Source organism: Asparagus officinalis, chromosome 5 (genome assembly GCF_001876935.1).
Source record: "Asparagus officinalis chromosome 5, Aspof.V1, whole genome shotgun sequence".
Classification (NCBI taxonomy): domain Eukaryota; kingdom Viridiplantae; phylum Streptophyta; class Magnoliopsida; order Asparagales; family Asparagaceae; genus Asparagus; species Asparagus officinalis.
This window is the reverse complement of record NC_033798.1, coordinates 8,136,169-8,163,335: the sequence shown is the minus strand read 5'-3', so window position 1 is coordinate 8,163,335 and position 27,167 is coordinate 8,136,169. Positions and strand designations below refer to the sequence as shown.

Genomic DNA, 27,167 nt, shown 5'->3' with positions numbered 1-27,167 from the left:
GTTTCCCTTTTATAGGGAAACCCTAGCTGAGCTGTCGACAGGCTGTCGACAGCCTAGATCCCATGCTCGAGCTCGCCTGCGGACCGCCCTCGCCCGCGCCACGTTCGAGCTCACCTAATGTCGACCAAGAGCTCGCCTGCAATCCCCGCTCGAGCTTGCCAATTGTTCGACCACGAGCTCGCCTAAACTTATCGTCAACTTCGCCTGACCTCGCTCGAGCTCACCTTCCACGAGCTTGCATGCTTCTAGACCTCGCCCGTTCACGAGCTCACTTGTGGATCTCTGTCGACCTCGCCTGAGTTTCGTCCTCGCCTGGAGCTTCTCGCCTGAAGCTCCTCGCCGTCGTCTCAAGCTCGCCTGCAGGTTTGGTCTACACCCAAACCAACAATCTCTCACTTGAAGACCAAACCGCCGTCAGCAGACTATCTCAACAAGCACTTTCCCCTATGTGGCTTCGCCCTCATCACCTATATATAAAGGCCAACTGAAGTTGCGCATAACTCCAGTTTCTAAAAGGTCACTGTCTTTGTCAACATATCCGTTGGATTCTTACTTTCTTGGATCTTATGTTGAAATCATCCAATCATCACCATGGAAAGTCATAGTGTAGCCTTCACTAGCCAGCTGACTTACTGAGATTAAGTTTTTTTTCAAGTCGGGAATATGCTTGATATCCTTCAACTCTCATACTGACCCGTTTAACTTAATCTTCACTACACATTTGCTAATAAATGGCACACGGTTGATCGTCACCAATGTATACATTTCTAAGGTTTCCGGAGATATACTTCCCGAGGAATTCTTTCTGAGAAGTAGCATGGAATGATGCTCCAGAGTCCAACACCCAAGACTCTTCCTTACTCTCCAAAGAGCATATCAATGCATCATCTCCTCCTGAGGTGGAAGCAACATTTGCATCTGCCTTTGCCTCTCACTCCTTCTGTGTACTATTGCACTGATTCTTGTAGTGCCCGGCTTCCCGCATTTCCAATACTCGATACCCTTCGAGCTGCTAGGATTCATGGATTTGGACCTCATGTCCTCTGATCCATTTTCTCTAGTTGAATTTCTACCTCTTGACTCTGTATGTAATACTAAAGAGGTTGTAGCTTCACCCGACTCTCTCCGTCGGATCTCCTCACTAAGAACCAGATCACGAATATTGTTGAACTTTAACTTGTTGCTTTCCGACGAGCTACTCACAGCTGTGACTATAGCATTCTAGCTTTCTAGTAGGGAAGACAAAAGGATCAACATCGTACTTCTTCATCAAACTCAATATCAACCGAACTCAATTGGGTCGTGACTGTATTGAGTTCATTGAGATGATGTGCTACCGATGCACCTTCCGTTATTCGCAGATTGAATACCTGCCTCATCAAATGAACTTTGTTTGAGCTTGATGGCTTCTCATACATATTTGAGAGTGCTGCCATAAGACATGCCGTGGTCTTTTCCTTTGCAATGTTAAAAGCAACATTGTGGGTTAACGCCAAATGAAGAACTCCGAGGGCCTTTCTGTCTAGAAGATTCCAATCTTCTTCCTTCATACCCTCTGACTTCTTCCCTGAAAGAGGTTGATACAGATTTTTCTGATATAGATAATCCCCTATCTGTATTTTTCAGAATCCAAAATCTGATCCATCAAACTTCTCTAATCTCACATTTCCTTCATCTGCAGCCATCGCTTCCACTTGAATCTGACTTCCTCTAGATCGTTCCAAGCTCTGATACCAGTTGTTGGGAATACCCGGGGATACGCTAAACCCCCAAAACAACAAAATACAAAATAGAGAAAATTACACCAAGATTTACGAGGTTCGACAAACTTGCATACGTCCTCGGCAGTCACATAATTAATTTCTTATTAATTAATAAGAAATTACAATACAAGAGCAGATCTCAAACTTAAGATATCTCAATAAATACAAATTAACATTGTAGCTACAGTGTTGATTTCCCCTCTTTAATAAATTCCCCTCAATAATTACTCCCTCACAATCAACAATTTCCTTTCTTAATCAAATTCCCCTCCCCTCAAATCTTTGAGAGAACGCTGGAGAAAAAGAAGAGAGCAGAGAGAGAGATCGCGTGAGAGAAGAAAAAAAAGGGGCAGCACAAATCTCGTGCCTTAGGGTTTCCCTTTTATAGGGAAACCCTAGCTGAGCTGTCGACAGCCTGGATCCCACGCTCGAGCTCGCTTGCGGACCGCCCTCGCCTGCGCTTCGTTTGAGATCGCCTGATGTCAACCACGAGCTCGCCTGCAACCCCCGCTCAAGCTCGCCAACTGTTCGACCACGAGCTCGCCTGAACTTGTCATCGACTTCGCCTGACCTCGCTCGAGCTCGCCTGCTTCTGGATCTCGCCCGCTCACGAGTTCGCCTGTGGATCTTCGTCGACCTTGCCTGGGCTTCGTCCTCTCCTAGAGCTCCTCGCCTGAAGCTCCTCACCGTCGTCTCAAGCTCGCATGCAGGTTTGGTCTACACCCAAACCAACACTCCTTCCAATCATTTGTTTTCCATCTGAAAAATAAATCAAAATTAGTATGTATCAGTTAAAGTTAACAAATCCATAATGCAAGGAAGAATTTGATCAAGAATTACAATGAGCATCTCCAACCAAAAAAACCAAAATGGTGTAGTTTTTACACCAAATCACTATTCAATCTCCAACCCATTTACACCAAAAAAAATTTTCCTTTTATTATTCTTATCTTTTAATATTTTTATCTATTTAAAATATTTAACAAATTATATAATTATTAAATTTTAAGTGTAAGTTTTTTTATCTAAATGTAAGTTTTTCTTATTTCTTCATTTGGTTCTAGTATTATGAAATTTTAAGTGTTTGTATTAAATTATCTATTTTTTCCTTTTTGAATTTTATTTTAATAATTATTTTATACTCTAATTTCATTATAATAGTTAATATAAAAAATAGTATATCTACTTCTTTATTACTAAAGGAGAACAATAAAAAAACTAAAATGAATAGTAACCTAAGGTTATGAACAATTAAAATGAATAACCAACCCATGTTTCATACAACCCATGATCTCTCTCCAAAAATAACCACCTTAACTCCCACGTCTCCTCTGATATATCACTGAGAGTGATCTCTGGATTTTTTATAATGCCAGAATTCAAAAAAGGGGGGAGGCGATCTCTGGAGACCAAAACAACTCGAATCCGATATCATGGATTTTTTCGGCCCTCTTTCATTCGCTCCGATCACCACCACGCAGAAACTCCATAAAATTTAATGTAATTTTTCACCAAATCACATTTTAATCATCCTTTTCCCGTGAACTATCATCACAATTGACCCTGGTTGACTCCGAACGAGTCCTTTCTTTTATCTCCAATTTTTTTTATTCAGGTGATTATTGAAGGAATAAGAATCAGAAAGAAGAACTTTTGATCGATCTCTTGAGACCTTAAAAAAAACTTCGCTGGTAAAATTTCCTCTTCAAATTTGTTTTTTTATAATTTTTTATTAATATTGAGAGCATTGGTGTATGTGGCTCTAATACTAATTTATTATCTTTTACTCATTCTGCTGATTTGGCTTGATACTTATGTTTTTGCTACTGAAAATAGAGACATGTTAGTTTCTCTTCCAATAAAAATGAACAAGAAGCAGTATATGTTTCCATTTCCATGGAATATCCGTGAAGCTTCCCTTTTATATCAAAGGTTGAGGGCCACTAACTGCTCTTAACCATCTCAACCTCTCAGTGATCTCCAATCGAGGATTTTGTAACTTTTTTGTGAGGGTTTTCTGCATAAAAAGTTTTTTAGTTAGTTTCTAGAGGAATTGATTGATATACAAATCATGGTGATGAATTTGATCTAAATTTCTTTATTACTAAAGGAGAACAATAAAAAAACTAAAATGAATAGTAACCTAAGGTTATGAACAATTAAAATGAATAACCAACCCATGTTTCATACAACCCATGATCTCTCTCCAAAAATAACCACCTTAACTCCCACGTCTCCTCTGATATATCACTGAGAGTGATCTCTGGATTTTTTATAATGCCAGAATTCAAAAAAGGGGGGAGGCGATCTCTGGAGACCAAAACAACTCGAATCCGATATCATGGATTTTTTCGGCCCTCTTTCATTCGCTCCGATCACCACCACGCAGAAACTCCATAAAATTTAATGTAATTTTTCACCAAATCACATTTTAATCATCCTTTTCCCGTGAACTATCATCACAATTGACCCTGGTTGACTCCGAACGAGTCCTTTCTTTTATCTCCAATTTTTTTTATTCAGGTGATTATTGAAGGAATAAGAATCAGAAAGAAGAACTTTTGATCGATCTCTTGAGACCTTAAAAAAAACTTCGCTGGTAAAATTTCCTCTTCAAATTTGTTTTTTTATAATTTTTTATTAATATTGAGAGCATTGGTGTATGTGGCTCTAATACTAATTTATTATCTTTTACTCATTCTGCTGATTTGGCTTGATACTTATGTTTTTGCTACTGAAAATAGAGACATGTTAGTTTCTCTTCCAATAAAAATGAACAAGAAGCAGTATATGTTTCCATTTCCATGGAATATCCGTGAAGCTTCCCTTTTATATCAAAGGTTGAGGGCCACTAACTGCTCTTAACCATCTCAACCTCTCAGTGATCTCCAATCGAGGATTTTGTAACTTTTTTGTGAGGGTTTTCTGCATAAAAAGTTTTTTAGTTAGTTTCTAGAGGAATTGATTGATATACAAATCATGGTGATGAATTTGATCTAAATTCTAATTTTTTGAGCCTCAGATTGTTGTTTTTTGGATTATTTAGTTACTTCTTTTAGCATGATGAAGATGCTAATTTCTATTTATAATGATTAAATTTGATTTAGTTAATCTTAATAGTGCCTAACTCTGAAGATGCTAACCCTTATGTTTAAATTTGATTTAGTTAATATTTTTTGCTTTTTTAATGAAGATTTGGTGTTTTAATGGGTTTTGTTTGTTCGTGGGTTAGGGATTGGAGATTGATTACGTCAGAGATGATGATGGATGGATTGAATTGGAGTGTCAACTCGGTTTATCACATTTATGAAACAGTAAATTTATTTTATTTTTTATATTTAAATTTTAGATAAATATTTTCACACATTTATGCACTGAAAAAATTGACATTTATTGTGCTATTTCGATTTCAGTTTTGAGTAGTTATTTGATCTTTAGAAATTTGATTAATGAAGTAGTTATTGAATCGAACATGATCAAATATCTGGACAAATAATAACCAAATTGTTTATTAATTATTCGGTTCACTTCCACCACTATACTTTATATCTAAAGCAGAATACTTTACTTTTGTAACATGTTCAATATTTGCAGAAAAATCATTTAGGAACCGTGCTTTGCACGGGTCTAAATACTAGTATTATTAATACAAAAAAAACTAAATAGAATAAAATGGGAAATATGATGGATAAAATGGGATATGGTTGGAATATTTGATTTGTTATAACAAACTTTAACGGCAAATTTGGGAAAAAACTCCATATCTACAGCGTTGCGCCATTCCTGGCGCAACACTGTAGCAACGCTTTAAAATAGCGCTAACTTTGCCGCTCGGTTAGAGGAAGTTTTGACGAAAGATTTGCGTCAATTTGGGTTTTTGACGTTGAGTTGGAGACGTTCTAATAAAGTTCAATCCCTTATGCAGTCCATGGGGGGGAAAATTCAGTACAATAGACTTGCATGTTAAAAGACGTGAGCAAACAGTCGGTCGGTTTGGTTTTGACCAAATTTTATCATACCGATTTCGATTCAAAAACGATCCGAGACAACATGGGTTCGGTTTGGTTGTTGATTTTGGGCCTGAATAGACCCTGGACATTAATGAATTGAGGCGCAGAGCTTTCCACACTCAAGGGTCTCAAACACCAAAGGGAATCAAGGTTTTTATTTTTATAGGCTAAATAAGCACTATTGGTTCGTAATGAATACAATCCTAGAACGGTTTTCCGCAACTTGCCAAACAATGGGCATTTTCATTACTAAAAACCATTTATAGTCTTAAATAGGCAAAACGATTTGGTTGTCATTCCAGATGTTTTGGAGTGAAGAAGAATTAACTATGGTTCGAGCAAGCTCAATTTACCAGGAGATTATTGATCAGAAAGCCCACTTAGAAAAGGAGTTCTTGGCACTTAAACCTGTAAGCACTTCTCTCTCTGATCAATTATTTCAACTGCTACTTCATCATATGCAATTATTTTGCAGATAGGTGTCCTACATGGATGCTTGACTGTTTCTAGTTTTAGTAGTTGGTTTTAAGAAATATAAGGTTTTGAAAAAGAATTTCAGCCATGGGCCCAAATAAGATGGTGCTTCCTTTTTCTTGGTATAAATTTAAAGTCTATTAGCAAGTCATCTAGATGAACACACTTCTTTTTTTTTTTCCCTTCCCATCAGATTATCTGTAGATTATATTCAGGTTTCATCTTTCCTTTCTTTAAATGGAGCATCCTCAGGGTAAATTACACATTAAAAAAGATGTTGGAAAGAACAGAACTTATAGTCTTATACCTTTACATGCTGATGCTTTTCAAGGGCGTAAAGTGTTGCATATATGCTTAAAATAATGAGAATGTCGATGATAAGTTTGCTAAATTGGTTTCTTCAAAGTCTTACATTCTAAAAGAGCTGCAACTTTCTTCTCTTTGTTTCTTTTCATGCATTAACTCCCCTAATTATCACTTCACAGATTCACAAGCACAACACACACATAACAAAAGTGAAAGTCTTAGTGTTCCTTTATAGTGGTAGCATATTCACTTAATTTGATGAGTTAATACTGGTGCAAAAATAACTCAAAAGATGCCAAAGATTGAATTTGTTGCAAGTCAGATTCTCGTCTGTATGCTATCATGGTTTCGTGCCACTATATTCTTTTACATGGTGTGTCATACCATAGATAATAGTGGTATGCGTGTTGTTTTCGCCTATATCATTTTCAGAGGTATGTGACTTTTTTAATGTTAATAAAGACTTCCTGTTTCTATTAGGTTCTGGATCGTTGGCACCAAAATATTGGGGATATTAAATTGGAGGATTTCATGTATGCATGTGCGCTGAGTACGTGTCATATATACTGTGTATACCTAGTGTAGTTCCTCTCTTTACTGTCAAGTATATACAGGTCCATTATCTTCGATACTTCTTGTCTTTTTGCAAGCTTCTTTCTATGCTCTTCGTTTATGTAGCGGTCATTTTCATTTTCATTCTCTCTTTTAAGTTTGTTTTTCTTTTTGAAATCACTGATGTTAAGTGTGTCACTTGAGTATTGCTGTAGGTTCCTTGTTTTGAATATTGACCTTCTAATTACTAGCTGATCCCCATAAATTGGGCATGAAGGCTTCGTTGATGCTATTATTTTGATATGGACCTTTAGTTTTGTGTATACCAGTGAGTTTGGTGTTGAAAAAGTTGTTTTTTCAGCTTGTTGCTGGATTTATTATTTATTTGATTAACATTATTGGATTTCATGGCATACTTTCAATTCCACCTTTGTTTTATCTTCACTGTGGGTTGATATAGAACATATAAGTGAGGCATCAAATAAGAATTCAGGTGCTGTGCAGATTACATTTATATCTTTCACTGGTTTTAAGTCTGCTGGAATCAGTCAAAATGTTACAACTTACAACAACCTGATGAAACATTTCTTAGTGGCTGTAGACATTTGACAATGGACAGGAATCAGTTTTTCCATATGGTCTTATTATTGCTCAGTGCTTACTGATATTCAGGGGACAGCCCCTTATTGTTGCCTTCTGACAATAATCTTGATGCTACCATATAAGTTATGAATCGCAGCTCTTATGAATGCTATTGGTAAATTGATATTGGGGAAAGTTCATTAATGCAATTTAAAGTGAGGATATCTGATGCAGAACGAAAGTAATGATGAATAGTGCTTGGATGAACAGTTCGCGTGAACAATAACTTCTCGCTTTTTTAAATTCTTTTGTCAATAAAAGGTTAAATAAAGAAAGATAAAAGATAAATAGGCTAGACCGGATTCACTTGCAGCATCTAACCTCTAAAAACAATTGAAAATGCCGGTTTCACACACGGACGCCTAATCAAAAAAATATGGCTTCACGCCTATGAAATCACTCCAAAACATCTCTCAGAACTCATATTTTATTCATCAATTTTCCTTCTTCCAAAATGAAACAGTACAATCCTTTTTATAGCCATAAAATAAAATCATAATCCTAACTAATTGATAACATCAAATCTAACAAAGTACAATCCTTTTTATAGCCATAAAATAAAATCATAATCCTAACTAATTGATAACATCAAATCTAACAAAATAACAAAATCAACAAGTAAAATCATAATCCTAACTAATTGATAACATCAAATCTAACAAAATAACAAAATCAACAAGATAACAAATATAACTAGATAATAGATCCAATCCTAAACAAATATCTCAAAATCATATTCTTAAAAGAAATCCTAACTAATATGATCTTCTAGATGTCCTACATCAATATCTGTTCACTTGTAATGGTAGTAGGATTAAAAGACAAGATCTAATAAGCAGTTTAGTAGGTTTCTTACTTGCCTCTTGTTTGTCGTTATCATCATCATCTATAACTTCTAAAAGATTGAGTCTTCACAGGCTTCTTGGACAAATAAACCAATTTTTTATGATAACCTACAAAGGAAAAAAAAGTTGAAGCACCTAGCCTAAAAGAAGAATAGCAAACCACTTTTTTTTGGTTGAAGTTTTTCTGCAAATATTTCAAAGCTGAATGAAGGAAAAAGGATTCATTGTATTTTGAGGAAAAGGCTTTCTTGTGCTTCTTTGTTGTCGTCGTCGTCGTCGTCCTCATAAGTGTAGTTCCAACAACTTTCAACTCCTATGAGCTATGTACCTGGGTATTTCTATAATGAAGCATGAAGCCGTACCTGTTGCGGGCACGTACCAGACTTGTGCACATATCCAAACTTCATGGACACTCCTTGAGTATATCCATGCATTCATTCAGACATGTACTCAATTGTATGATATATGTCTTAACCTAAAACACTTGTCATATACTTCTCAGACGTATATCCTACACTTCATGTTCATTTCTTGAAACTTGTTAGGCATGAGTCAGGTTTGTTTCAGCCACTGTTTTAAATATCGGCCGATAATCGATATTATCGGCCAAGTTATCGGATTTGGGAGCTCTCCGCTAGGATAAATTGGATTTTTAATCGGTTATCATTTTTGTAGGTTTATCAGCGATTTATCGGCGTTATCGGCACTTATCGGCCGATAAGTAAGACTTTTTTATCGGGATTATCAGGATTATCGGTCCATTTTGACTAACATTATATTTTTTCAAGGTTATGATGCAAGTTTCACTTTCTACAATTTGTTAGTGATTCTAAACATGATGATTTACATTTTGGTATGTTTATATTTCATTAAGCATGATTAGATTATATTTTTTAATTGTTATATTATATATACACATCATCCAGTATATCATTCCGATAAATACTACTTATCCCCGATATATCCCCGATTTCCGCTATCCGATAAGGATTTTGGCTGTCCGATAAATTCCCGATAACCGATATTTAAAACCTTGGTTTCAGCCCGTATTCAAGGTAAAAATTATGAATTAAAAGGGTGGTTTGGGTGTCTAGTTAAAAAATACAAGCAGTTTTCGTTTATAATAATCAACATAATAAAAGAAACTTAAAATATGATAGGAATTTGAGTTCAAATAGGACATGAATTGTAAAATAATAATGATCTCATGTAAATTATTAATTTCAATATATACATGTAGCCGTGTCCCCATACCCTATGTTTCAAAGATTTGTCGTGTCCTGCACCTGTACCCTTACCCTTACCCGTACCGGTACCCTTACCCGTTTCCGTGCAACTTAGCTTATGAGTTTCCACAAACCTTAATGTGCTCCTGATGCTTCTCTACCCTGATTATGTTTTGCTGCCCTCTCCATTAGCGGATCTACCTTAGAGGAAGTGGTGTCGCGTGACACCACTTCCTCAAGGTATTTATACGACATAGGGGTTCATAATTCATCTTATTAGTTACAAGAATACATTTTCTCGTATAGCACTTATCTTAGAAAGATTTCTGTTTTCTTCTAATAAAGAGAGTCCAACTCTTTGATTCATAGTGAAGGGTACTTGTTTGAACTTTGAAATACATAGAGAAGAGTAAGTGCAACAAGTAAAAAAAAATCTAATTTGGTTACATGTTTGTAATAAATCAAAAGTGATTATTTGATAAAATTCAATCAAGTTTCTTAGAATAAACAAAATAAGGGATTTTGTTAGAATTTATTGCAGGGATGAGTGGTAGTGTTATTAATGATGCGGTGATTGGTAGTGTCACTAATCAATGAGAAGATCACCTTAACGTTTATTTAGTGACATATTGAAAAAGATGCATTTGATAGTGTTATTAGTGATGTGATTATATTTTTTTTTTAAAATATGAAACTCATCAAGGACAATTGTAAGTTTATTAATTATTGGTGATATCACACGCTAGAAATTCTGGACCCGCCACTGCCCCCCTCCATTGAAACCGAAGAATAGGCACACTGGAAGAATCTATTACAGACACATCACTGTTATTATGTATTTAAGCTCCTTAATTATATTGGGCTTTGCCTATGGCATTGTTATCTGATCTTGGTCCACACCGACACAGGTCTCCGCCTTACCAATCATCACTTTCTTTTGGAACACTTTTGAATATGAGGGGTTACTTGTGGTTTATTCATGGATATATTTAATCAAAAGGCACTACCTTTGTGCTTTGGTATATTCATGTATGTTTGTTGTTTCCAAAATCAGTTGACACAATTTAATGTATTCTATGACGGTGACTATATGAAATCTTTGCAGTTATATCTCGAGCATGGAGAACTTCAAAGGGCATATCTTTGGTATGTTTGTTGTGCTGTGTTTTTTTTTTCATTACATGGAGTTCTTCCTTGGGACTAAACTTTAATGCATGGTGGCTTGCTTGCTTGACTTGTAAAGTAGATTTTAGATCCCATTTGCAGATTTCTTAAATCATGATGGGATTTCAGAGGCCGTGTTGCTAAGCGATGATATTAAAGAAACATCAGAGGTACTTTCTTCTTTTTTCTTGTAAGAAATGATTATAAGATTTGATCTCTTGTGTTAGCTTAGTGTCTTTTATGTTTCTATTTGTTTGGGAATGTAACTGAAAAAAATTGAATGATAGAAGATGATTTAGACATTTGCAGCATAGAGCCATCTTGCTTCCTCCCAGATGTTACATCAATAGTGTTCAAGTTCTTGTCACTGGAGAGAACTTCACCTCCTTTGTACATACTACAATCATCAAACAAGAACTTCGTACTTACATATGAACAATTGTCAAACAAAATTCCCCTTTACATTCACTCTTAAACACAAATGACACACTTAAACCATTCTAAAATTCTTTTAACAAGTCCAATAAGTTCACCAATTTTCCCTCCATTCTCCCCTACAATTCTCCTTCATTAGCGATGTTCACCGTAACTGCTTAACATAATCCAAAACATGTTGAAACTATTAACACTTATGTGTCATATAGCAGAGTAGCCATATAGAGCCAAACCTCATCACATCATCACTTCGAAGTTGTTCACGCTGAAAATAGAAAGGTTTATATTCAGATTCAAAATGATTCAAAATTAATTCTTTTTGAAATCGGATCCATGACTATGCCAAATTGCTATTCCCTCATATTCCTAATCTTTCCACACATGCCATGCTTACATTAAAAAAAGGGCAGCCAAAACCAGAAGGCTTTGAGGAAGCTGGATGTAAGCAGCCTCACTCTCCTATGAGTTGTATGAAACTAAGGTGTATGGTCTCCAACTAGTGATTAGATATTAATATAATAGTATTCATTGATTCAACTCCAATTTGCTGCCATAATGTTCTCATATTCCGTCCATTTCGTAACAGTCCTTAATCCTAGTACTTGATTTTGGAGTATGCTGATTCAGTTAGGAGTACATGTCAACATGATAGGGCATCTGTCAGTAGCATTATCATCTGCAGCTGCTGTGCAAGATGTGGGAGTGGGAACACATGCTGTTTACCTCTTGGCATTATATCTTTTTAGGACTCAAATGTAATTCTCTATAGCAACTCAATCATTTTGGATATTATTTGCCCCAGTCTGGGACAAGTTGGAGGCTACTAAGTGGTCTTTAGTTTTTACGATTATAAATCTCCTCTTCTTCGTAGTTTCCTCTGAAAGAATTTGGTAATAAGGGAGGGCGTCAAATCAACTGTTGTTCATAAAGCTTTTGTTAAATTTTTTATGGAGTGTTGCTTTTAAGACAACCCTATTTTGATGGGAAAAGGTTGGGTCTTTTGAAATGAAATGGTTAGTTGTACTCAATCACTCATGAACTGTTGGATGTGTTTGCATTTCTTATTGGAAAACAAATTTTTTTTTGGGGGTGGGGGTGTTTCAGAGTGTAGAATCGTTTGCACAGAAGGGGACAGTGGACACCAAGAATGATGTTCACAAGATCAAGATCACAAGAAAATATCTGGCCTGTGAGGTGTTTGTAATTTGAAAGCCAACTTAGATGCTAATCCTTTTGCAGTATTCAGTTCATTTCTGTGGAGAAAAACTTTCTTACAACATGTTATAATGAATTGTCAAGCTTCCTCTTCAAATTAAAATTTGGATTTTCTTAAGATTTCTCATCAACTGTTTGAGAATCTTTATATTCCATTTGGGATTTACTTGCAGAATAAGATGCTTTGACAGTTACTCTATAAATAGGCACACTCGAAAGAAAGACCCATTTCCCTCTTCTCAATCCTTTTAACTGTTGTTAATAGTGAATATGGATAATCTAATATAAGCTTGCAGTAAGAGATATTCTTTCTTGGTCTGCTAATTACGAATATGGTATCTGGTCTAGAAGTTGTGAACTGCTTTATTCTTTTTTATGTGTTTCATACTATTTTAGTCAAATTAAATCACATGGTTTATAGTTTGTTGTTCCACCTGAGCAATCTCTAGACAAGAGTCTTCTGCCTCGAGGACTAACATGTTTAACATTATTTTTTGTGTACTGTGGAAGGATATTTAATGACGGTAGGTTCTTCAAAAGATTTGGGTTAATGGGTGGTTCTTTGAAGGCTTAGTACTTGTTTCCTTTCCTCTGGCAATTACATTACCTGCAAAATATTATTTCAATGTCCATCACCTGTTTATTTTGCTTGATTAGAGTGGGTGAAACGAAGCAGTATGAGTGACTATCTTTTCCTGATTAGTGAAGCTATCTTATGCAGGTAATTGCTGACCGGGATTATGCTGTGGGCGAACAGGTCTGATATATGAGTTTTTCTTGAAATCTCTCGAACTTATTATATAATATTGGCAAGAAACTCTTTAAAGTGGCAATCATTATGATTAATCAGGATTTTTTGTGTGGCTGTGTTTTGGTTGTTGGTTTTTGGCTTTTTTATTTTGTTTTGTTTTTGGTGGGGTTGGGGTTTTTTTCGGGGGCGTGTGGGGGGGGAGGGAGGGGATGGGGGAGGGGGGGGGTGGGTGGGGTCGGAATGAAGGTACAGCACTGCTTCCTTTTCTCTTAGTATAGCTTTCATTCAACAAAATCACAGTGCTCTTTAGTGGATCTTCTGTCACTTGATGACCCTGTCCAATTTGCTTCTGGAAATCTAGCTATTATAATCACAATTTGAAGACAAAACACCCCTTCCCGAGTACCCTTCAGGCATTGGAGTGTCTAACGTACACCATTCTAATGACTCATTTACTTATAAACGGATCTGGCTGATTCCTCTTAGATGGTTCAATTTTCTCACAAATCTCCCATAATATCCTAGATATTCCAAGAGGTCTCCTTGATCTGAAACAGTTTGGAATCCCTTGGAGCATCTAGTATCTGATATCCCATAAAGCCAATTTCTAAAAAAATATATCCGACACATATGTCTGAGCTATCCTCAAACTGATGATCTTTTATGAAGCTTCTAGTTACTTGGAAGTTACATGAATCTATTGAAAAGAACTAAGGTGTAAATAGGTTCAGAACTGTATCACTGCACTGCTCGCTGCAAGGGTTCTGGTGTCAAGTACAGTTGAGTATATTAATTGGAATGGAGCAAAAAACATAATCACTTGAGAGGAATTCAATTACAAAAGATGGTTTTGTTGCTTATTGATAATTTTTGGAGTATCTTCTTCAAGTGTAAGACACACAGATTTAGATCTAGAAGTACAAAATCACAACATCGTTAAATATCCGAAAAAGGTCTTAAAAGTATGAAGTAATATATTAAATATATTGATGTCCTACATACAGTTTATGTATATGGAAGTGCTAATTTACATAATTTATGTAATTTACTTGAGGAAATTTTACATGATTAAATTGCTTATGTTTGATGGTATGATGAGGTACTTTTATCATAAAAATGTTAATTATTGACATGTTCTCATTTCAGGTTCTAATAAGATATGGGAAGTTTCCCAATGCAACACTGATGTTGGATTTTGGCTTTACTCATCCGTACAATATCCATGATCAGGTCAAACCATAAATCCCTTCAAAAGTTTCTTTTTACATGTATTAGCAGGCCTAATAATACAAAGCTGATCTAGTTTGTTACAACTTTTAATATGCCTTCCTCCTTAAGTCTGAATTTACTTAAATAATCTTGTCCCTCCATAGCTGATGCAATTCATTTTGGTGAAAAACACACTTCTTGCTCCACAGAACTAATTTTAGCTGATGTGGCCTTGTTCTTGATGAAAACCAACTTGCATGTTTGTTATAAGTGACTTGTTCCTTGCAATCACATGTTAGGAGTCTTTTAATTTTTATTCGAAAAGAAAGGAAAACTAAATGGTTAGAATATTCATACATGCTTTATTTGGTAACGGGTTAAGGGGTTTAACCCCTCATTAATCCCCCAGGCAACAAAAATCATCACGGGTTAACTAACCCCTACGTGATAGTTTCACTCCAAGTTAACCCGTCATTTGACTGATTAACAATTCTGCGTGAGGAGGCGGTAACTTAGAAGAGTGAGTGGATAGATGGAAAGATGTTGGGTGGAGGGTTAGGTATTATTTGCATAAAAGTTTCAGTTTCAGTGAGTTAATAAAGGCTAAGGTACCTTACAAAATTAAAAGCAGAAGCAGAGTGAGTTGATAAAGACTTAAAATACCATACAAAATTAAAAGCAATAGTAGAGTGAGTTGATAAAGTCTGAGATACCTCACATAAATGTTTATAACATATAATTAAATACATTTGACCAACCATATGTTGGAGCAGAACATTATCAAGTATAAAATTTTAATTGGTTCTAGGGTTTCAGGGTATTATATGCTATTGATGTTTCTATGTTTTCAGTGGATCAAATTTCATTTCCTGTAGTTACTCATTTATAAGTTTAGAGAAATATTTTTTGTGATCACAAGCTTGGACAGTGAAAAATGTATGATTAAGTGAAGAAGTTGGCCATTGTATCCAGAAAGGGTTAGGTTTTTTTTCCTAGTTGATTGATGTTGAAATGCTTTATTTTAGTCTTATAAATTGATCTTGATTTATAAATAGTGTGTGTGAATGAAGTTGACTATTTTCCTATCCATTATTTTGAGTAGGGAAAAATATTTTCTGTTGTTATTACTAGGATTTTTCGATCTAATAATTTAATATATTTAGCTAATATATGCTAATCACTGTCTTTTTCAAATTTTAGTTTAGAAGAATGCATATTCTAGCTGAATTAATCTTAATATAGTAATTATAATGAAAATCTTCTACTTTTAATAAGGTTAAAATTAATATTTTTTTAAAAAGTTAGATGATTTTTTTTAAAATGTGGGTTATATCACATGAAAATTGTGAAATTTTTAGGAATAAAATTTAATTGCTGTTTGGTGGAAGTGATAATAATAAATGGACAAACCGTGGGTTATAAATTACGAATTCTGAGGTATGCTAATTAATTGTCATTGGACAGAAACAGGTGAAAATTGAGTACATGAAAATGGTGAATTTTGAGGAAACAAAATTTAATTGTCATTGGGTCGAAACTACAGAACATGGGCAAAAATTATGGATTATTGCCAATAAAAATTGAGAATTTTGAAGTACTCAATTATTTACCAATGAGTCGAAACAGATGAATATAGACAAAGTTTGAAGTACATTAATTTATTGTGGGTTGAAATGATCAAAATGCAAAATGAAAAAAATTAAGGGTTATAACGAATGAAAATCATGAAAATTGAAGTACGTTAATTAATAGTCATTGGATTAAAACAGATGAAAATAGACAAAATTGTGGATTATAGTCCATGAAAATAGTGAATCTTAAGAAAAGAAAACTTAATTGGTATTCGGGTGAAACAGATGAAAATAAACAAAAATAATGGAGTATAGCCCATCAAAATTGTGAAGTTGGAAGTTCGCGAAATATTTTCCTTGGGTTGAAACAAATAAAAATGAACAAAAATTATGAGTTATAGCACATGATAATGGTGAATTTTGGGGAAATAAAATTTAATTGCTATTGGGTTTGAATGATAAAAAATTATCAAAATCATGAGTTATAGCCTATGAAAATTGCGAACTTTGAAATACACTAATTAATTGCCATTGGTCCATAACAGATGAAAATAGGCAAACTTGTGGGCTATTATTCATTAAAACAATAAATTTTGAGGAAAGAAAATTTTATTATCATTAGGTCAAAACTACTAAAAGTGGATACAAATCGTGGATTATTTAATATATGAAAAATGAGAATTTTGAAGTATTCTAATTATTTGCCATTGAATTGTAATGGATGAATAATAGACAATTGTTGGTTATAATCCGTAAAAATGCTGAATTAAGGAAATAAAACCTAATTCTCATAAGACCGAAATATACTAAAATGGATAAAAATCTTGGGTTATAGCCCTTTTTAAGTACTCAAATTAATTTTCAGTTCGTAACAAAAAAATACACAAAATGTGGCTTATAGCACATGAAACTTGTGAATTTTGAGAGAAAAACCTAATTACCATTGGGCCTAAATAACCAAAAATGCACAATAACCCATGAAAATTGCGAATTATGAAGTATGTCAATTAATTGCCATTGGGTCAAAAGAGAGTAAAATGGACAAAATTGAGAGATATAGTTCATGAAAATTGTTAATTTTATGGAAAGAAAAATTAATTGCTATTAAATAATGTAAAAAATGGACAAAAATCGTGCATTAAGCATGCAAATTGCAAATTTTGAAATATGCCAATTAATTGCCATTGGCTCGAAACAGATAAAATTGAACAGAATTGTGGGTTAGTCGATGAAATATTGGATTCTAAAGAAAGAAAACTTAATTGTCATTAGGTCAAACTAAATGAAAATTTATAAAAATGTGGGTAGCCCATGAAAATTGTGAATTTTAAAATATGCCAATTAATTGTTATTAGGTCGGAATAGATAAAAATAGACAAAATTGTAAGTTAATAATCTATAAAAATGGTGAATTTTGAGGAAATAAAACTTAATTGTCATTGGGCTAACAACCAAAAATGGATAAATTTTATGGGTTATAGCCTATGAAAATTGCGAAGTTTGAAGTACGCCAATTTATTGTCATTGGGTCGAATAGATGAATTGGGACAAAATTGTAAGTTATTGCCCTTGAAAATCGTTAGTTTTAGGTGAAAGAAACTTTATTGCCATTGGATCGAAATAGATGAAAATGGACATAATTTGTGAAGTTATAGTCTGTAAAAATTACGAATTTTGAACAATGCCAATTAATTGCCATGGGATCGAAATAGATGAAAATGGACAAATTTGTGGATTATAGTCCATGAAAAAATAAATTTTTAGGAAAGAAAACTTAATTAAAATTGACCGAAATAACCAAAATTGGACAAAAATTTGTGGGTTATAGCCCATAGAAATGGTAAATTTTAAAGTACACCAATTAATTGCAAGTGGATTAAAACAAATGAATGGATAAAATTGTGAGTTACAGTTCATAAAAATTGTGAATTTTGTAGAAAGAAAACTAAATTGTCAATGTATTGCAACAATAGAAAATGGACAAAACTCGTAATTTGTAGCCCATGAAAATTGTAAAAATTGAAGTATGCTAATTATTTACCATAGATCAAAACAAATGAAAATGCACAAAATTCGTGAGTTAGCACATGAAGATTGTGAATTTTAGGAAAGAAAAGTTAACTGCCAGTGGATCGAATTGATCGAAACGGACAAAAACTATGGGATATAGCCCATGAAAATTGCAAGATTTGAAGTACGCCAATTAATTGTCATTGGATCAAAATAGATGAAAATGGAGAAAATTGTGGATTATAGTTTGAAAATAGTGAATTTTAAGGAAAGAACACTTAATTGCCGTTTGGTCAAAATAGATGAATTGAAAAAAATGTGGGTTATATATCTTATGAAACTTGCGAATTTTTATGTACGCCAATCAAATGTCCTTGGGTCAAAACAAATAAAAATGGACAAAAAATGTAGTTACAACACATGAAAATAGTGAATTTTGAGGAAATGAAATTAATTGCCATTGGTGGGAAACATTACAAAATGACCACTAGTGAATTATGAGTCATCAAAATTGCGAATTTTGAAGAATGCCAATTGATTGCCATTGGGTTGAAACGTATGAAAATAGGCAAACATTATGGGTTATATCACTTGAAAATAGTGAATTTTTAGGAAATGAAATTTAATTGCAAATTGAGTCAAAACTACGAAAAAAGGGCAATATTCTTGGGTTATAGTTTGTGCAAATTAAAATTTTTTGAAGCACTCCAATTATTCACCGTTAGGTCGAAAGGGATGAAAATTGTTGGTGATAGTTTATAAAAATGGAGAATTTTAGGGAAGAAATTTTAAATTCTCATCAAGTCTAGATGATCAAAATTTACAAAACATGTGGGTAATAGCCCATGAAAATTACGAAATTTGAAGTACGTCAATTAATTGCCATTGGATCAAAACAGTTGAAAACGAACAAATTTGTGGATTTATAGTCAATGAAAATAGTGAATTTTAAGGAAAGAACACCTAATTTCTATTGGATCGAAAATAGATGATGGTGAGCAAAAATGGTATAAACCATAAAAATTGCTAATCTTAAAGTATGCCAATTAATCTCCGTTGGTTGAAGCAGTTTAGAATGAACATAAATTGTTGGTTCTAGCATATGAAAATAGTGAGTTTTGAGGAAATAAAATTTACTTACAATTGGGTGAAAACGATAACAAATTTATAAAATTTGTGGGTTATAGTTCATGAAAATTATGATTTTTAAAGTATGCCAGTTAATTGCCATTAGATCCAAATAGATGAAAACGGACAGAAGTTGTGGATTATAATACATGATATTATGAATCTTAAGGAAATAAAATATAATTGCTATTTGGTCGAAATGAACCAGAATGGAAAAAATCGTGGGTTACATTACATGAAATGTTGAATTTTAAAGAAAGAAAAACTAGGTGCCATTAGGTTGAAATAGATAAAGACTGACAAAAGACATGAGTTAACATGAATATGGTGAGTCTTGAGCAAATAAAATTTAATTGTCATTAGGTCAAAATGATAAAAATGGACAAAATTCGTGGGTTATATCCTATGAAAATTGTGAATTTTTAAAATATGCTAGTTAACTTCATTGAGTCCAATTGGATTTGAATGAACAAACATTGTGTGTTATAACACCTGAAAATGGTGAATTTTGAAGGGTTCGAAATGGACAAGCATAGAAAAAATTTGTGGGTTATAGTATATGAAAATGTTAAATTCTAAAGAAATAAAAATAGTTGCCATTAGGTTGAAAAACAGGTACAAATTGACAAAAGACAGGTAATAGTTCATGAAAATTGCGAAGTTTGAAATATGTCAATTAATTGTCATTAGGACGAAACAAATAAAAATATACAAAATTGTTTTTTATGGCCTATAATTTTGTACATCTTTATCTGTTTCGTCCTAATGAGAATTAATTAACATATTTCAAAATTCGCAATTTTCATGAAAACGTTGAATTTTGAGAAAAGAAAACCTCATTGCTTTTGAAGAAAATTCATAATCGGCTATAATCCACAAATTTTGACACATGAAAATGGTGAATTTTGTAAAAAGAAAACTTCATTGCTTTCAGTTGAAAATGAACAAAATGTGTGGATTATAGCTCATAAAAATTCCAAATTTTGAAGCATGCCAGTTACTTGCTATTATGTCGAAACAAAAGAAAGTGGACAACATTATGAGTTATAACCAGGAAAAATTACGAATTTGGAGGAAAGAAAACTTAATTGTCATTTGTGAATTTTAAGGAAAGAAAACTCAATTGCTATTGGGCCGGAACATATGAAAATGAACAAAATTTGTTGGTCCATGATAGTTGCAAATTTTGAAATATACGAATTAGTTGTCATTGGGTCGAAATGGATAAATGTTGTGGGTTTTAGCACATGAAAATGATGAATTTTGAGGAAATAAAATTCAATTGCCATTGAGTTGAAACGATAAAAAATAGACAAATATTGTGGGTTATAGCCTATGCAAATTGCGAATTTTAAAGTATTTTAATTAATTATCATTTGGTCAAGAAATGGACAAATATTGTGGGTGTTATAACATGATGAATTTTGAGGAAATAAATTTTGATTTCCATTGGATCGGAACTACGAAAAATGGACAAGAATCGTATGTTGTAGTCCATGAAAATTGAGAATTTTGAATTACTCCAATTATTTGCTATTGGATCGTAGCATATGAATATGAAAAAAAAACTGTTGGTTTTATGAAAATAATGAATTCTGATGAAAGAAAATTTAATTGTCATGGGTTGAAATAGATGAAAATGGATAAAAATCATGAGTATACCATGAAAATTGTGAATTTTGAAGTATGCCAATTAATTGCCATTTGGTCATAACAAATGAAAATGAGTAAAATTGTGGGTATAGTCTAGGAAATGGTTAATTTTGAAGAAAGAAAAAACTAATTGTCATTGCGCTGAAGCTACCAAAAATACACAAAAATAGTGGGTTATAACTTATAAAAATGGTGAACCTTGAGGAAATAAAATTTAATTGCCATTGGGTTGAAACTATTGAAGATGGGCAAAAGTGATGGGTTATAACCCATGTAAATAGAGAAATCGTGGTCTAATGAAAATTTTGAATTTTGAAGTATGTCAATTAATTGTCATTGGGTCAAAATAGATGTAAAGGAACAAAAAAACATGGTTATAGCACATAAAAATGTTGACTTTTGAGGAAATAAAATTTAATTTCCACTGGGTTGGAAAATGGAAAAAACCATGGGTTATAGCACAGAAAAATTGAGAATTTTGAATTACTTAATTATTTGACATTGGCTCAAGGGAAATGAATATAGGGAGAATGTTAGTTATAATAAATGAAAATGGTGAATTTTAAGAAAAGAATACTTAATTATCACTGGGCTGAAACAAATGACAGTGGACAAAAATCATCGGTTATACAACAACAAAGTCTTTATCCCGAATGTTTGGGGTCGGCTACCTGAATTCTATCCTTCCATTACATTCGATTTTTAGCAATGTTGCTGATAGCCGATCACGACGCGTCGCGGCAAGGTACCGCTTAGGCTATTTCAGGCTATTGCGACAAAATAGTGGTAAATAGCGCACGGTCAAATAGCGGTCAAATATAAATATATTTAAATATTCTAAATAATAAGAAAAATCATATAAAAATCTAAAAATTCTATAAATGCATACTTGATGCCTAAACATGAAATAGATGTGTAATAATTACATAATATTAACTGAGTACTATAATTATAAAGATTAAAGAATGAAAAAACATACTTGTTTATCCAAAAGACTGTTATTTGTCCAATTTCTTCAACTTTCAAGTCTCTAATATAAAAATGCTCAACAATAAAAAACATTGATTAGTAACATCATCATCATATTAAGTTATTAACTACTAGAAAGTTGACCTAAAAAATAAAATATTCAAGTATAGAGATGGAGATGTCGCCGGAGAGAAGCTCATCGGTGACTCGGAAGTTGTCGCTGGAACCGTGGAAGTTGGTGGGAGCTGGAGCTGGAGCGGAAGTCGCTGGAGAGAAGAAATCGGGAGGCGCTGGAGCGGAGACTCGGAGATAAGGAATCGTCGTGGAATCGTCGTGAAAAGAAGGAATCGTCGTGGAATCAGAGAGGCGGAAGTCGCTGGAGCAATCAGGAGGCGGCTAGGGTTCGAGAGTGGAAGAGAAGGAATCATCGTGGGAGAGGGTTTAATTGTAACGAGTCGAGTTCGGGTTCGGGTCGGGTTCGTGGCGAAAAACTTCATATATGTGCGATAGTGGTTTAGCGGGTTTAATCGCTTTTAAGCGCTAATAAGCGCTTTTACGCGCTATTCGAATGAATAGCGGATTTTCTCGTTTAAGACAGCCGCAAAACCCCTACGCGTAGCGCTGAAGGGCCGCGACCGCTATTCACGCCGCTATAGCCCCGCTATTCGCGCTATTTACAACACTGATTTTTAGCCATTTGCTCAGTTAAGTTAGCAATTATCATATCTTTCTTAATTGCTTATAACCAAGTACTTTTAAGTCTACCTCTAGATCTCCTTGTCATATTAACTATAATATTATTACTTTTTCTAATTGGTGCATTAAGAGGTCTCTTTTGTACATGACCAGACCACCGTGGTCGATTCTCTCATTTTATCCTCAATAGGAGAAACTTTTAATTTACTGTATATGCACTCATTTCTTATCCTATTTTTTCGTGTATACCCACAAGACTATTGTAACATTCTCATTTCTGCTACTCGTTTTCTACATATGTTATAGCCCACGAAATTGAGAATTTTGAAGTATGCCAATTAATTACCATTTGGTTGTAACGAATGAAAATGGGTAAAATTATGGATCATAGCCCATGAAAATGGTGAATTTTGAGGAAAGAAAACCTAATTACCATTTGACCGAAGCTGTCGAAAATGCACAAAAATAGTATATTATAGCCCATGAAAATTGTGAATTATAAAGTATAGGGTTAATTGTCATTGGATCGAAGCAAATGAAAATGGACGAAATTATGTGCTATATACTCGTGAAAATAGTTAATTTTATGGAAAGAAAAATTAATTGTTATTTGGTTAAAACATATTAAAATGGATACAAATTGTAGGTTATAGCCATGAAAATTGTGAATTTTGAAGTACACAAATTAACTCTAATAGGTCGAAACAAATGAAAATAGACAAATTATCATTGGTGAATTTTGAGGAAAGAAAACCTAATTGCCATTGGGCCAAAACGACTGAAAATTCATGAAAATAGTGGGTATAACCTATGCGAATTGTGAAGTTTGATGCTAGTTAACTGTCAGCGGGTCGAAACAGATGAAAATGGATAATTTGTGAGTTATAGCTCATGAAAATTATAATTTTATGAACAAAATACTATATTGTCATTATGTCGAACTATTTAAAACGTTAATTGCGATACAGACGAAATAGATGGAAATGGACAAACTTATGTGTTATAGTTCATAAAAATAATAACTTTTGATATAAGATTCCTTAATTGCTATTAGGCCGAAATGATTGAAAATGAGAAAAATCGTGGGATATTGCCCATAAAAATTATGAATTTTTTTTAGTTTGCCACTTAGTTGCGATTAGGGAGAAATCGAGGAAAATGTTGTAGCCATGAAAATAGTGAGTTTTTAAAGAATGAAAACTTATTGCTATTAGCATGAAATGATGGAAAATGGACGAAAATCATGAATTATAGTCCGTGAAAATTATAACGTTTAAAGTAAAGTATTGAATTAAGATTGGGTCAGAACATATGAAAATAGAGAAAAATTGTTGGTAGCATATGAAAATTGATAATTTTTGAGGAAAGACAACTTAATTGCCATTGGGTCGAAAAAGATGAAAATGAACAAAAATCATGCCCATGAAAATTGTGAACTTTGAAGTACGCTAATTAATTGCAACTAGGTTGAAACTGGTGAAAATGGAAAAAAAATTGTGGGAGCCTTTGAAATATGTGAAATTTGAAGTAAAACAATTAGTTGTAATTAGGTTGAAACAAATAAAAATGGACAAAAAAGTAATGACTCGTAGCACATGTAAATGGTAAATTTTGAGGGAAGAAAACTTAGTTCTTGTTAAGTCGTAATGATGAAAAATGGACAAAATCATGGGTTATAGCCAATAAAAAGTGTGAATGTTAAATTGTGCCAATTAATTGCCATTGGGCCTAAACATATGAAACTAGGCAAAATTGTGGGTTTTTTGGTAAGAATTGTTAGATGTTATTTGTTACCAAGTAAAGCTTCTGAAGTACAAACGTTTTTTCAACATTACACTGGATTCATCAAATAAAAATTGTGGATTATAGCCCTTTAAAATGGTGAATTTTGAGGAAAGAAAACTTAATTACTTTTGGGCTGAAACCTCGCAAATAAACATAAATCGTGGACATGAAAATTCTAAATTTGGAAGTATGCCAATTATTTACCTTTGAGTCATAATAAATTAAATGGAAAATATTGAGTTATGGCCCATAAAAATGGTGAATTTTGCCGTTGGGCCGTAACGACCGAAAATAGATAAAATGATGGGTTATATCGCTCATGGGAATTACGAATTTTGAAGTACGCTAACAAATTGTAATTTGATCGAAATAGATAAAAATGGTCAAAATTGAGAGTTATACTTAATGCCTATAAAAATCATGAATTTTGTGGGAATAAAACTAAATTGTCATTGTGTTAAAATGCCCGAAAATGGACCAATATCGATGGTTATAGTCTATAAAAATTGTGAATTTTAAAGTATATCAATTATTTACCATTGAAACGAAACAGTTGAAAATGCAAAAAAATCATGGGTTACCACATTAAAATGGTATATTTTGAGGAAAAAATTTAATTTTCATTGGGTGCAAATGATCAGAGGGCAAAATTTTGGGTTATAGTTCATGAAAATTTTACCAATTAAATGTTATTGGATCAAAACAAATGAAAATTTTATGGGTTATAGTCTATAAAAATAGTGAAATTTAAGGAAAAGAAGCATAATTGCAAATTGGATCGAAATAGATGGAAATGAACAAAAATCATGAGTTATAGCACATGTAATTGCAAATTTGAAGTGCGCCAATTAATTATCGTTCGGTCAAAAGATATCCAAATGGACAAAAATATGCTTTAACACATGAAAATGGTGAATTTTGAGGAAATAGTATTTAATTGCCATTAGGTCGAAACAGTAAAAAATGACGAAAACACTTTCATGAAAATTGCGAACTTTGAAATACGATAATTAATTACACTTGGGCCAAAATAGATAAAAATGGACATAAATTGTGGGTTGTAGCACTTGAAAATGGTGAATTTTGAGGAAATTAAATTTACTTGTCATTGGGTGGAAACTATAGAAAATGGATAAAATCGTAGGTTATAGCTATTGAAAATTGAGAATTTTGAAGTAATCCAGTTTTTACCTATTGGGTCAAAGCACATGAATATGATCAAATTTGGTGGTTATAGGTCATGAAAATTGCGAATTTTGAAGTATGCCTATTACTTTCTGGATCAAAATAAATGAAAATTGACAAAATTGTGGGAAATAGTGAATTTCAAGGAAAGAAAACTTAATTACCGTTGGGTCAAAATTGATTAAAATGAATAAAAATTGTGGGTTATAGTCCATGAAAATTGTGTATTTTAAAGTACGCTAATTAATTGCCATTGGGTCGAAAACAGATTAAAATGGACAAAACTTATAAGTAGCACATGAAAATGATAAATTTTGCGGAATTAAAATTTAATTGCCATAGAGTCTAAACTATCAAAATGGATAAAAATCGTAAGCTGCCCATGAAAATTGCGAATCTTTAAAAACACCAATTAATTGCCATTGGATCGAAATCAATAAAAATGGCAAAATTGTAAGTTATGGTTAAAGAAAATGAACAAAAATTCTGAGTTATAGCCCATAAAAATTGTTAATTTTATGGAAAGAAATCTTAATTGCCATTAAGTCGAATTGTTCAAAAAAGGGTAAAAATTGTGGGTTTTAGCCAATGAAAATTGTGATTTTTGAAAATTGCTAATTAATTGTCATTGGGTTTAGCCAATAAAAATTGTGAATTTTAAAATATGCCAGTTGATTACCATTGGGTCGAAACTGTCGTAATGATTAAAATTTTGGGTTAATAGCCCATAAAAATGTTGATTTCTAAGGGAAGAAAACTTAGTCGCCTCTTTGATTAAGTTGATACGGGTGGGCGGTGCATGCGACGCTGACAGCGACGACGGGTGTCCAGGCGGTGACGTGGGGCGACTATGGCGGGCAAGCCGTGGGCGGACGCGACCGTCGTGGCCGGAGGGTGGTCGACAGAATGGCTGGTGGCTGCAACGGGCGGGCGTCGGGGGGGGGGGCGCGACTCTGGGGGTTGGGCGGGCGCGGCGCTAGGGAAGCGACAGGTGACGGTCCGACGGCTGCGGGGGATGGACTACCGTCAACAGCGAATAGGCGGCGGGGGGGACGCGGCACAGTGCGCGGCGCGATGCTTAGATAAAAAAAATGAATCTCAAAACATCTTTTTGGTGTTTTGAGAAAAATGTTTATTTTTTGGATTTTGTAAAGGGTCAAGTCAAAAAAACGTCCCAGTTGATAAACGCGTTTTATTGTTTTTGTTGAAAACAAAAACAGAAACGGCAAAAACGCCACGGTTGCCAAACGCTTCCTGAGAACTTTGTAGGTTTGAGTTGTTAATTCATCAAATCAGTCACACATCAGAAAACTTGTTTTAATCATTTTCATCAGAAAATGTGAACCATTGTTGCCATAGTTATCTTTTGGCACATTTGATTTCATTAGTGGCATTTCACATTGTTGAGAGTTGTTTCTTTATGCATGTTTATTCCCACATTGGCTAGGGACAAGTCTCTTTGTTTTTATGATATTATAAATAATATCCAAGAGAGGGAACTAAGAATCCTCTTAGATTACCTCTTTCAACATTGTATCAGAGCCATCCACTGATCCTTCATCAAATCTCGATCGTCCA

General features: G+C 33.7%; 1 protein-coding gene, 1 long non-coding RNA gene and 1 pseudogene across 7 annotated transcripts in view; 2 read left to right on the top strand and 1 right to left on the bottom strand.

Moving 5' to 3' along the window:
- Positions 1-1,685, bottom strand: part of LOC109841478 — a 20,201-nt pseudogene extending 18,516 nt beyond the window's left edge.
- Positions 4,042-5,128, top strand: LOC109842141. The gene is made up of 3 exons (XR_002247298.1): positions 4,042-4,171; positions 4,287-4,362; positions 4,996-5,128. It is a non-coding gene; the product is annotated as an uncharacterized LOC109842141 (long non-coding RNA).
- The window catches only part of LOC109843285 (fructose-bisphosphate aldolase-lysine N-methyltransferase, chloroplastic), a 33,141-nt gene continuing 12,012 nt past the window's right edge, over positions 6,039-27,167 (top strand). Inside the window, exons 1-7 of one of the 6 annotated variants that reach the window (XM_020412213.1) lie at positions 6,042-6,183; positions 7,034-7,103; positions 9,268-9,313; positions 10,924-10,964; positions 11,085-11,152; positions 13,354-13,389; positions 14,530-14,613. In XM_020412213.1, the coding sequence (XP_020267802.1) occupies positions 6,076-6,183; positions 7,034-7,103; positions 9,268-9,313; positions 10,924-10,964; positions 11,085-11,152; positions 13,354-13,389; positions 14,530-14,613 (453 nt within the window). In that variant the 5' untranslated portion in view covers positions 6,042-6,075. Of the gene's footprint in view, positions 6,184-7,033; positions 7,104-7,148; positions 7,168-9,267; positions 9,314-9,412; positions 9,446-9,624; positions 10,848-10,923; positions 10,965-11,071; positions 11,153-13,353; positions 13,390-14,529; positions 14,614-27,167 lie in introns of those variants that run through there. The other 5 variants (XM_020412214.1, XM_020412217.1, XM_020412215.1 and 2 more) reach the window with 5 other exon arrangements.